This window comes from Paroedura picta, chromosome 1 (assembly GCF_049243985.1).
Source record: "Paroedura picta isolate Pp20150507F chromosome 1, Ppicta_v3.0, whole genome shotgun sequence".
NCBI classification, from domain to species: Eukaryota; Metazoa; Chordata; class Lepidosauria; order Squamata; family Gekkonidae; genus Paroedura; species Paroedura picta.
Window position 1 is genome coordinate 89,546,445 of NC_135369.1, and position 12,602 is coordinate 89,559,046.

The following is a 12,602-nucleotide window of genomic DNA, read 5'->3' on the forward strand; positions in this document are numbered from 1 at the left end:
GTCGCTCTAAATTTGTGGCTCTTCTGCCCATCAATCAAACTGAAGAGCCAATGAAACGGGTCTTTCATGGCTCTGAAATGCCCCTTTCCCTTTAAATTTTATTTTTTTAATTAAAAAACACACGTGGCAATAAATATGTGAATTCATTTCTCCTGTGCTTCAAATGGAACTGTATTTTGTGGTAAATTCCTCCAAAAATGGCTTTTTACATAAGGCTAAACCAGGGGGGAGGTATTTAAATTTTGAAAGTTGAAAGTATAAAGTTAAATACCTTCGGCCGAATGAAAAGCATGCTCGTTTGTTCATTGCTTTATATGGTTTGTAGAGGGGAAAGGCATTCCCATCTCCAGGAAGATTGGGGGTAGGAGTGGAGGAGGGACCTTCTTTCTAATGCTATTTTGAGAATGCACATGTCTTTTGCTGATGAGTTGTAGGTTGTTCTCAGAAGTCAAATGCTTTTTTAAGGGGGAATTCACTTTTTACCATTCCCCTTGAAGCGCTATAAAAAAGCAAATGTTGCGGGAGTGTTGCTGGAGTGTTGCGGTTTGTGTATCACATGTGTGATGTCAAAAATGTAGTGCTTACAAAGTGTTACAATTCAGCAACACTTCAGTTGTGCGGAATGGACCTCACTCTTAATTCCCAAATGCCAGTCAAAATAACACCCCTTAAAAATAACAAGAGGGATGTTGCCTTCCAAATCTCCTTAAGGAAGAGATTCCATCAAAGACTAACTTGGCACCATTGTTCTCAGCTGGCAGATAAATGGAATTTCTACTAGGGGTTCCTGTCCTGATCAGGGGGGAATCTGGGAGGAAGTGATCCTTCAAACAGGACCTCAATCCAGAAGGGCTTTAAAGTACAGTCCACTAAAACCAGGTAATTAGGAAATGGAGAAAACAGCCACACTTAAGATCTTATTTTGGGAGACAAGCACTGCATTTACGTAAAAACATTTTTTCTTGTGTTAGCATTGTGTTTACATAGAAGCTCCACTGATCTTTAGCAGATAGGATTATTTGTCCTAGATCTTCTTAGCTAAATTATCTTACAGAGAACTATCAACTGCTATCCTTAACCCAAACAAAAATAAACCCAGCTAAACAGGCCTGTTTATAGCATACCAAAACAGTCAACAGTTAAATAACAGCAAAGCTGACAATCCCAAATTACATACAGTGTATTCAAAATAGTGCTAGAAACTCAAAAGAGTCCAACAGAAATTATGTATCAAACCATAGCCTTCTCTCTGTGCTACTAGAGAAAAATGCTCTTGACATTTTAAATGTGTCACAAGAAAGTAGGAATTTGACACGACAAATTTTCTTCAAAAACCATAATGAACTGAAAACCTCAGAAGGAAAATTCTGCTCTTTTAAACATTTCATGACTAAATTTTAAAAGATTCCATCCAATAAATTTTCTTCCAGTATCCAAATACAGAGTTTTTTCCCTGACAAAGTAAAAGCAGCGAAATTAGAATATTGCAGCTAGCAGTTAAGTTGCAAGGCAGGGACTAATACACAAGAAACAGCAACAGCAATATAAAAGCTCTATCACCATTTATAGAAAGATGTATTAATGTTTCCAGCTGCAGGGGATTTGGTCCCCTAATCCCCTGTACGGTACACATAGAAAGAAGGTGGAAGAACCCTGTTTTCTACTAACTTGTCAGACAGGTTGCCCAAAGATTAGAAATTAAGGGTTCAAGCAGTTAGCCCGAAGCCAACACACAGCAATGGGCTACTGCACATGAATAATCTCATCACACTTTACTGACTGTGCTAATAACCCATATTTCAGGGGGAGAGCGGGAGATAAGGAGTGGGAAGTAAGGACACTAAATCCATCCCCATGTTGTCTCTTCCAAGCAGAATCGTATTACTGCCAATGATCTCCGGAACTGCTGAGGGTGCCTCACAACTGAAAGTATTATAACGCCCGTTCCCCTCAGCAGACCCCAGCATGCTAATGCTCGGTAAAAGTGAGAATACCTAAATCCTGCAAAAGTACTGAAGACTAATATGTGGACTCCACATGTAGTAACTATGATAATATTTAAGGCATATTACTTAACCCAAAATTTGACAAGTCCCTCCTGCATTCTGAAACTACAGAAAGAAAAAAAAGCTCACTCAGTCTCCCATAGTCATGTCAGTTGTTTTAAGTACCAATAAATTCAAACAAAAAAATAAATTTAGAAAACGGACAAAAGCTCTTTTTGCTAGTATAGGGTTTAGTGACTACTGAGAAATAACAGTATTAAATAGCATTACCTTCATAAGTGTGATAGTTGTAGTAGGCAAAGTGATTCCTTCTCCCTGGGATTAGAAAACATGCACAGGGCCCAGGTGAAGGCAGCATCAGCAGAACAGATACCATGCAGAACATGCGGAGGAAGGCACAGAAAAGAAAAGACAGGAAAGAGTGAAACAGTAAGCACAGAACACTTACTCAATTTCAAAGGATGAAGTGATTTTATCACTTCTAGTATTACTAAATGCATAGAATATACAGAAACTGGTGTTGTGGATAGATTAATATGATTATTAAGAACTAAGCAATTAGTGTGAGAAGAAAGTACAGAAAAATCACCCAGCAAAGTAGAAAGGCTAGAATTAGCTACTGAACTGGAAATTTGCTTCAGATTAGATTTTTGTTTTAAAAATCGTTGTCTTTTTTACTGTTTATTGGCACACTGAGGTTTCATCTTACACAATGCAAATCCAAGAGTACTGTGCCATGACAAATTCATCCACAACCCAATTCTCCCACATGGAGGATTAGACCGCTTTTTCACGAGAACATGTTCTACAATACTGGGATGCAGGTTCTCCTTTCCAATATATAGAATTTACATGGGGGGTCCCCCCTCCCCCAAATCTTAAGAATTCACATCACAAATTGATTCTGTGAACTTAGGCAGATTGTAAGTGGATGGGCAGAATGGATTGTGTATTTGGATCTTGCATGCTCAGGGAAATGCTGATTACCACTTTGGGGTTAGGAGGCAAATTTCTTCTAGTCCAGACTGACCAGGGATTCGGGGGGGGGGGAATCATCTGGACATGGAGTTGGGGTAATTGTTGGTTGGCAGACAGTTGTGAATTTCCTGCATTCTGCAGGGGGCTGGACTAGGTGACCCTGGGTGTACCTTCCAACTCTATGATTCTATAACATGCTGCAGGGTGAAGATATAAAATGCCTGGAAATCTCTGTTCATTAAATCTGTGATAATTCTATTATGAATGGTCATACAACAAAACTCACAGCTCATATTTAATGCTCTTTAATATTTGTAAAAAGCAATAGATTAAAAGTAAGCTACAATGATATATAAAATGTATTAAAATAATTTTATATAGGTAAGTAATTCCATGCTAAGTCAACAAAATTTGTCACATAATTACCTCCTTTTAGTCACAGATTTGAAGTTTTGTGGAATTTTTCATACATATCTATAGCTGGTATGAAAAAATACTGACATGGGGAACAGGCAGGACTTTAAAAACATTAAATTACATTTAATGTTGAAAGGTTTCAATGTTTATCATATCTCAGACTGTTTTTGGATGGAAAAGCAACACAGAAATGTTTTAAATAACACAAATATCCCACGAAGCATATGTTAATTCTTGTTGCGACAGAGCAAGATAATTCTACATTTCAGGAATAGAGTTTCTTGTAGGTAAAGTGCCCCTTATAGAAGTGGTGGTAGCGTATTCCATCAGCGCCCTGTCCTTCCTTCTTCTCTTTCCCTCCCCCTTAGAGATAGTATGAGTGGACTAAATTGGAATGAGGTTTTTCCGCCGGATCCTCTTATTGATTGCTGGTTTTTATGTAGAGATTGTTTTATTGTTATGGAGTTTTATTGGGGTTTTAATGAATTGTAACCCGCCGCAAACCCTCAGGGAGCAGCAGGAAATAAATCAAATAAATAAATGCAGCTGTAATTGATAATTAGACATTTAGAAATATTTTACAACTTCAGGAAGGTCCAGATCCTTTATCTCCTAAGTGGAAGCAAATCTACTAATGGATTCAGTTAGGCAAATTTAATTACTTTTTATCAATGCTCCCAGAATATTTTATTCCATTATATTCATGTACACAATGTTTTTTCTACAGATCCATTTTTGAAAAATAAAAAATCCCCTATTTCCCTCACCCAAATTAGCATGTGTTTAGGATAGTATAATATTCAAAATGCACTTATTTGGTAGTTTAGACTTTGTTTACCAACTCAATAAAATGTACCTTGATATTCTGATCCACAAGATCTTTAACTATTTTTAATATATACCAAAATTAGGCAAATAATTTTATTTAGCTGAACCAAGTATGCGATTTTGCATGTATCACCTTAATAAGCTTTTAATAAGACCCTTTCATATAAATTAGTTCACGAAAGATGAAAAGTCCATTTGTCTCTCAGACAAGAAATTCAGGTCGCTCTTATGTCACTTTCTTTTACCTCGGAAGGAAGATTAATACAGTACACTGCTTTCCCTGAATGTCATTACTGACTACTGCTTGTGTTCAGTGTTTTGTGTTCTGTACAGTGTTTTGATTATGAAACAAAAAACCTACACTGAAAAACTATGACCATTAACAAAAAAAAGATAACGTTGATCAAACATGATTCAGTATGACTTACAACCTCCCCTCCTGACTCCAGTCAGGTAGAACTGCTAGTAGTAAAATAAATACCAATATTTCTGCTTGCTTGCTTTGATCCAATCTGAATATGCTCTATAAATGTACATATTGTTAATGTTATCAGTAAGACTTTTATCAGTCAGATTTGATGTAAAATTCTGAAAGCTACTGTATGACATTAAACATTTTCACCTAATGAAATCAATAAAGCCAACCACAAATGTACAGTGTCAGTACAAAAACCAGCCAGCCACAAAAACAGTTTGCTAGTGTTCAACTATCTAATAATGGATTGTGCTGGAAAACTACAGTTTCAAGAAACATCAATAGGTGCTTTGTTATCAATGTGTCTAAATATCAGCATACATTTTCTACCATAATGTTAATCTTAAATGCAGGAAACCTAACAAAGAATGGCAAGTACTACAATTATTATTTTTAATTAATGTGTTTTGTTCTTGCTCTTCCACTCGAAACCCACAATATTTTCAAAAAGGTAGGAATAAAACAAGGAGATAAACATACAAAATTATAAACATTAAATGTATTTTATCAGTATACTGTGAATAATTATAACTAAATCTTGATTTGTCAATGAGATTCAGACAAGTTTCAAATAAAAATGGAGTATTTCAAATAAAAATCAAGGACTTAAGGAAGTAAAACCAACATGTCTGAGAGAACAAATGTCAACTTTATAACAATTCTTCACCCTTTAAAAAAGGGGCACAAACGGGTTGGAAGAATCTGGTAATATAACTTTGAAAAGAAAGTGATTGTTCAATCCTAAACAGAGTTAAGTTGACTGAAGGTGCTGGTCTTAGAAAGGTGCATCTCTGCATTTGGACTGAACTGTAAACATATTACTCACATGTGTAATAAGGGCTTATTTACTTAGGATCTGTGATTCTTGCCTTTCAATATTACAACTCATCAAATTTGAAATATGATGTCAATGCATGCTGCAACAGACTTCAAAAGGTTATAATTCCGGTACATGTAGAACAGATAGGATTTACATGAGGGAGGCAAGGTTCTGATAAACGTAAGAGTGGACTGTGACCTGATTGCTTTAAATAGCATGGGATCTCGTAAAGTTGCCATTCTCTCTCTTGATGCTGAAAAAGCTTTTGACAAAATATACTTGAAATTAATCCTTCCCACATTGACTAAATTCAACTGTCCTCACAATTTTTTGAAGTGGTTTATACTTCTTTATTCATTTCACAGATTGAGGATACTGACTAATGGGGTATTTTCCATGCCATTCCATCATGAATGGTGTTGTACCCTTTCTCCTCTTATTTTTATGGCTTTGCTTAGTTAAGGGTCTTTTCTGGTTTTGTTTGGTTATTTATCATTTAGGTTGGTCTGAAAGTTAGCAAGTGACTAAAATGACATCTTACAAGTTTCATGGCTAAGCAAGTACAACTGACCCATTATGCTTAATGGCTCTCAAGTACTTCCTAAACTATCTACCAGCAAAGGAAAGAGACAAAATATGTATGGAATTGATGGAATCTTTCCTCTTCAACCTGGCTATGCCTCCTTTCTAGTCAGTCTCAATTCATGGTAGGTAACCCTGCTGGATGTGATTGGATACATCACCATTGATACCTATGCACAACAAAATCAACTGACCACTGCAGTTGTTCTAGGGTTGGGTGCCTTGGCGCCTGAAGCAGCAGGTCTCACCCGGCGCAGCCAGCGCCACAGGGGGGGGGGGCGTCAGCACACCGGGAGAGACCGGCCGCTTCAGGTGCCAAAGCGCCCAACCGTGGTTGTTAACCATTATGTTTCTGTATGAGTCACTGTTCTAGGCTTTTCAAGTTCCTATGAATGCTTTATATACAAACACATGCTCCTCAAGGCACATAATAACGCTTACTCTAAAAGCCTCTGTAGTTGTAAGAATGACGCATCCATTTATATATATATATATATATATATATATATACACACATATATATATGTGTGTGTGTGTGTGTGTGTGTGTGTGTGTGTGTATGTATGTATGTATGTATGTATGTATGTATGTATATGTATAAAGGTAAAGGTAAAGGTATCCCCTGTGCAAGCACCGAGTCATGTCTGACCCTTGGGGTGACGCCCTCTAGCGTTTTCATGGCAGACTCAATAAGGGGTGGTTTGCCAGTGCCTTCCCCAGTCATGACCGTTTACCCCCCAGCAAGCGTATATGTATATGTATATGTATATGTGTGTGTGTGTGTATATATATATATATATATATATATAAATAATGTTGTGGCAGAGAATAAAACATCAGCTGACAGCAAATAGTAATTTTTTCACGTTTTTTCATATTGATCATTAGAATAAGGCTGCAATCCTAAAAATACTTTTCTGAGAATAAGCCAATTGACTAGAACGGGACTTACTTTAGAACAGACTTGTTTAGGATTGCCCCTTAAATGTCTTTGTTGTTGTTGTTATGTGCGAAGTCATGTCCGACCAATCGCGACCCCATGGACAATGATCCTCCAGGCCTTCCTGTCCTCTACCATTCCCTGGAGTCCATTTAAGTTTGCACCTACTGCTTCAGTGACTCCATCCAGCCACCTCATTCTCTGTCGTCCCCTTCTTCTTTTGCCCTCGATCGCTCCCAGCATTAGGCTCTTCTCCAGGGAGTCCTTCCTTCTCATGAGGTGGCCAAAATATTTGAGTTTCATCTTCAGGATCTGGCCTTCTAAAGAGCAGTCAGGGCTGATCTCCTCTAGGACTGACCGGTTTGTTCGCCTTGCAGTCCAAGGGACTCGCAAGAGTCTTCTCCAGCACCAGAGTTCAAAAGCCTCAATTCTTTGACGCTCGGCCTTCCTTATGGTCCAACTTTCGCAGCCATACATTGCAACTGGGAAGACCATAGCCTTGACTAAACGCACTTTTGTTGGCAGGGTGATGTCTCTGCTTTTTAGGATGCTGTCTAGATTTGCCATAGCTTTCCTCCCCAGGAGCAAGCGTCTTTTAATTTCTTTGCTGCAGTCCCCATCTGCAGTGATCTTGGAGCCCAGGAAAATAAAATCTGTCACTATCTCCATTTCTTCCCCTTCTATTTGCCAGGAATTGAGAGGGCCGGATGCCATGATCTTTGTTTTCATGATGTTGAGTTTCAAGCCAACTTTTGCACTCTCCTCCTTCACCCGCATCAACAGGCTCTTTAATTCCTCTTCACTTTCTGCCATTAGAGTGGTATCATCTGCATATCTGAGGTTGTTGATATTTCTCCCTGCAATCTTGATCCCAATTTGTGACTCCTCTAATCCCGCATTTCTCATGATGTGCTCTGCATACAAGTTAAATAGGCAAGGCGACAGTATACAGCCTTGCCGAACTCCTTTCTCAATTTTGAACCAGTCAGTGATTCCATGTTCAGTTCTCACTGTTGCTTCTTGACCTGCATATAAATTTCTCAAGAGACAAATAAGATGCTCTGGTATTCCCATCTCTTTAAGAACTTGCCACAATTTGTTGTGTTCCACACAATCAAAGGCTTTAGCATAGTCAATGAAGCAGAAGTAGACGTTCTTCTGGTACTCCCTAGCTTTCTCCATGATCCAGCGTATGTTGGCAATTTGATCTCTAGTTCCTCTGCCTCTTCGAAATCCTGCCTGTACTTCTGGAAGTTCTCGGTCCACATATTGCTGGAGCCTAGCTTGTAGGATTTTGAGCATAACTTTGCTAGCATGAGAAATTAGTGCAATGGTGCGGTAGTTTGAACATTCTTTGGCATTGCCCTTCTTTGGAATTGGAATGTAAACTGACCTTTTCCAATCCTGTGGCCATTGTTGAGTTTTCCAAATTTGCTGGCATATTGAGTGTAGCACTTTTACTGCATCGTCCTTTAAGATTTTGAATAGTTCAACTGGAATGCTGTCACCACCACTAGCTTTATTGTTACTCAGACTTCTTAAGGCCCATTTGACTTCACATTCCAGGATGTCTGGCTCCAGGTCAGTAACTACCCCATTGTGGTCATCAGGGATGTTAAGCTCGCTCTTGTATAGCTCTTCTGTATAATTTTGCCACCTTTGTTTAATCTCTTCTGCTTCTGTGAGGTCCCTACCATTTTGGTCCCTTATCATACCCATCTTTGCATGAAACGTTCTCTTCATATCTCCAATTTTCTTGAAAAGATCTCTGGTCCTCCCGATTCTATTGTTTTCTTCTATTTGTTTGCACTGTTCATTTAAGAAGGCATTCTTATCTCTTCTAGCTTTTCTCTGGAATTCTGCATTCAGTTGGGTGTATCTTTCTCTTTCTCCCTTGCCTTTCACTTCCCTTCTCTCCTTAGCTATTTGTAAAGCTTCCTCAGACAGCCATTTTGATTTCTTGCATTTCTTTTTCTTTGGGATGGTTTTAGTTGCTACCTCTTGTACAATGTTGCGAACCTCCATCCATAGTTCTTCAGGCACTCTGTCTATCAGATCTAATTCCTTAAATCTATTTGTCACCTCCACTGTGTATTCGTCGGGGATATGATTTAGTTCATACCTGAGTGGCCTAGTGCTTTTCCCTACTTTCTTCAATTTAAGCCTATATTTTGCAACAAGAAGCTCATGATCTGAACCACAATCAGCTCCTGGTCTTGTTTTTATTGACTGGATAGAACTTTTCCATCTTTGGCTGCAGAGCACATAGTCAATCTGATTTCTGTGTTGACCGTCTGGTGATGTCCATGTGTAGAGTCGTCTCTTGGGTTGCTGGAAAAGAGTGTTTGCTATGACCATTGTATTCTCTTGACAAAATTCTACCAGCCTGTGCCCTGCTTCATTTTGTACTCCAAGGCCAAACTTGCCTGTTATCCCGGTTATCTTTTGGCTTCCTACTTTAGCATTCCAATCCCCCATGATGATAAGCACATCATTTTTGGGTGTTGCTTCTAGAAGGTGTTGTAGGGCTTCATAGAACTGATCAACTTCATCCTCTTCAGCAGCAGTGGTTGGGGCGTAGACCTGGATCACTGTGATGTTGAATGGTTTGCCTTGGATTCGAACTGAGATCATTCTGTCATTTTGGGGATTGTATCCCAAGACTGCTTTTCCTACTCTCTTATTGATTATGAAGGCTACTCCATTTCTTCTGCGAGATTCTTGTCCACAGTAGTATACCTGATGGTCATCTGAATTAAATTCACCCATTCCTGTCCATTTTAGTTCACTGATTCCTAAAATGTCGATGTTCAGTCTTGTCATTTCTTGTTTAACCACGTCCAGCTTGCCTTGATTCATGGATCTGACGTTCCAGGTTCCTATGGAATAAAAATCTTTACAGCATCGGACTGTCTTTTCGCCACCAGTTACTTCCACAACTGAGCGTCCTTTCGGCTTTGGCCCAGCCGCTTCATTCATTCTGGCGCTACTCGTACTAGCCGTCTGCTCATCCCCAGTAGCATATTGGACACCTTCCGACCTGAGGGGCTCATCTTCCAGCGTCATATCGTTATGCCTATTGGAACTGTCCATAGAGTTTTCATGGCAAAGATACTGGAGTGGTTTGCCATTTCCTTCTCCAGTGGATCACCTTTTGTCAGAGCTCTCAGCTATGACCTGTCCGTCTTGGGTGGCCCTGCACGGCATAGCTCATAGCTTCACTGAACTACGCAAGCCCCCTTGCCACAACAAGGCAGCGATCCTTGAAGGGGGTTAAATGTCTACATGGGCATTTTATGGATAAAACTGCAAGGTTATTTTTTAATTGTTTAAATATGTTGTTTATACCTACACGTTAAATGTATTTAATGTGTTGAAGCTTTAGCGTTGAAATGTTTTCCATCCTAGGAACCCTACTTGGGTGGAAAGGTGGCAAAATAATGTAAACAAATAATATATAAATCTCTACAGTACTCTTTAAAGCATTTTGTAAACTGCAAAACATCTCCAAGCCAAATATTAAGCATCACAGAAAAAAGAAACTCTCAACTTAAGTCTACCCAAATTATTTTCTAATGTGAACTATTCTAAAATCCAAATGTTTGCAAAGGAGTTTTTACCTGGACTTAGTTCAACCAGATAAGGTAGTTTCTCTGGAGGAAGGGAAGAGCCATAACCAGACCCGTCAACTCTTTCCTTTCCTTTAAATGGCTTTGCATCAATTTGTTTCTTTGACTTCTTTGGGATATAATCAGGTGGCCGCCTTTTCAACTGAAAAACTAATATTCCTAAACACAGAAACACAAAAAGTTTACTGGTTCTCTACTGCTTTTAGTACGTGTATAAGTAAAAATTTTAATTATGTACACTGGTGTGGTTTCGACTGAGCCTTTCTGTGGAAGGAAGGATTTCTGCAAGAATGTTAGGGTATAGCAGAAGATGATAGGGGAGAAAGTTATGGTGTCAATTCATAGAAACATTATATAAGATACAATCCACTAACCAACTATATCCAACTGTCATTATCTAATCTAAATAAATTTTATTTTATTTCTAGCCCATGTTTCTCACTGAGACTCAGGAAGGATTACACAGTGTAAATTGAAGTAATCAACAGGATAAGACATCTTATAAGCAATGTAACCTGACTAGGACTACAGCAAATCAAAACAGAGCATAGAGTATTAGAATTAGACACCATATGTTAAAAATCCAGAAAAATTATATAAGCATTTAAAGGTGGTGAGAGCAGTACAATGCACACAGCAAACTGATAACACACTCCCATTTCCTGTGTAAAAACTCTAATACTGCTCTCTTTAAAGAGCCAACAATCCTAGTACAAGCACATAAATGAAGATGGATTCTCTCTAACACAGTGTCACAAGATTTAAAAATACATACTGAACAATTACCTTTGTCACTTGGCCATTCCCTGAATATCTGAAGTGGGCACTCATCATCATCCAGAATAGATTCTTTAGCACCTTTATCATCAGAATGCTGAGCACCAGGAGGAAGCATGACCTACAGAAAAGATAAACAGTGAATTTACTCAGAACAGTTACCCATAGTGCTTAAAGGCAACACTACTTTTATTACTCACTCAGCATGAAAAGTATGTTGCTACAAGTTATACAACATCCTTCTTCCTTGAATCCACTGGGCTACTGAGATCCATAACTAACAAGTAGGAAAGAATGTATAGGCAAGCTTATCTCATGTCTCATTTTATGCATCTGTTATTACAAATCAAAAAGAGGAAAAAATAATGTGGTTGAAGATTTATACTTGCCTCCCTGCATTTTTATATTTGCCTTTAAATATGCAGTGCTTTAACATGAATTCAGTATAGAAGCTGGATGAAAATATGAAAAATGACATTCTGTTCCTCCCAACACATTGGCTTGCTCCCTCCCCACTCGAAAAGTGATCTAACAAGCAATAAGGAAAACATATCTTCATGCTTTAAAAAAAATCTTTAAAGGAAAAAGCATTAACAGCTTAATTAATATAATACAAAACATCAAAGGAACAGCCTGGCCACCCACCAATGGGTATATTCTGGCATTCAGTACTGATATCTAAAGAGGTAAGGGGGTGATAATATATACTATCAAATAGTTGTGTATCATAATATATGAATTGAGACAGTATGGAGAAAAGTCACCACAGGCAATGAATGCAGTATAGTTCTCTCTCAAAACAATGCAAGGTAATACGAGGAAACCGAGCAAATCTCTATGTGCTTATAATTAAGAAAACAAGTGAACACAGTAAAAGCCAACAATATACTATAGCACTGAAATACTGTTTAGGATGTTTACCTTTGGAAATCATTTGCACCTTATGGATTCAACAATCAGACAGCTAGGGAATTGTCATTGCTAATAGACTTTGCCCAAGATCTATCAACCACTATTGGGAAATCAGAGCAGCCACTTCATTTTTTATGTTTAAATAAACTTGAAGTAAGAAGCAGTCTTTACAAAAGATGAAATTACCATGATTTCAGGGGTTGTAAAATCCTCACTGTCTATTCTAACATGGTATCTT

At 38.3% G+C, this 12,602-nt stretch overlaps 1 protein-coding gene across 29 annotated transcripts in view; it reads right to left on the reverse strand.

Moving 5' to 3' along the window:
- AFDN (afadin, adherens junction formation factor) overlaps positions 1 to 12,602 on the reverse strand; it is a 132,280-nt gene that overhangs the window by 72,152 nt on the left and 47,526 nt on the right. For 23 of the 29 annotated variants that reach the window (XM_077347302.1, XM_077347284.1, XM_077347310.1 and 20 more), the window contains exons 7-9: positions 11,462 to 11,573; positions 10,667 to 10,834; positions 2,277 to 2,321 (exon numbers count right to left, since the gene is read on the reverse strand). In XM_077347302.1, the coding sequence (XP_077203417.1) occupies positions 2,277 to 2,321; positions 10,667 to 10,834; positions 11,462 to 11,573 (325 nt within the window). The remainder of the gene's footprint in view (positions 1 to 2,276; positions 2,322 to 10,666; positions 10,835 to 11,461; positions 11,574 to 12,602) is intronic. The other 6 variants (XM_077347368.1, XM_077347352.1, XM_077347378.1 and 3 more) reach the window with 1 other exon arrangement.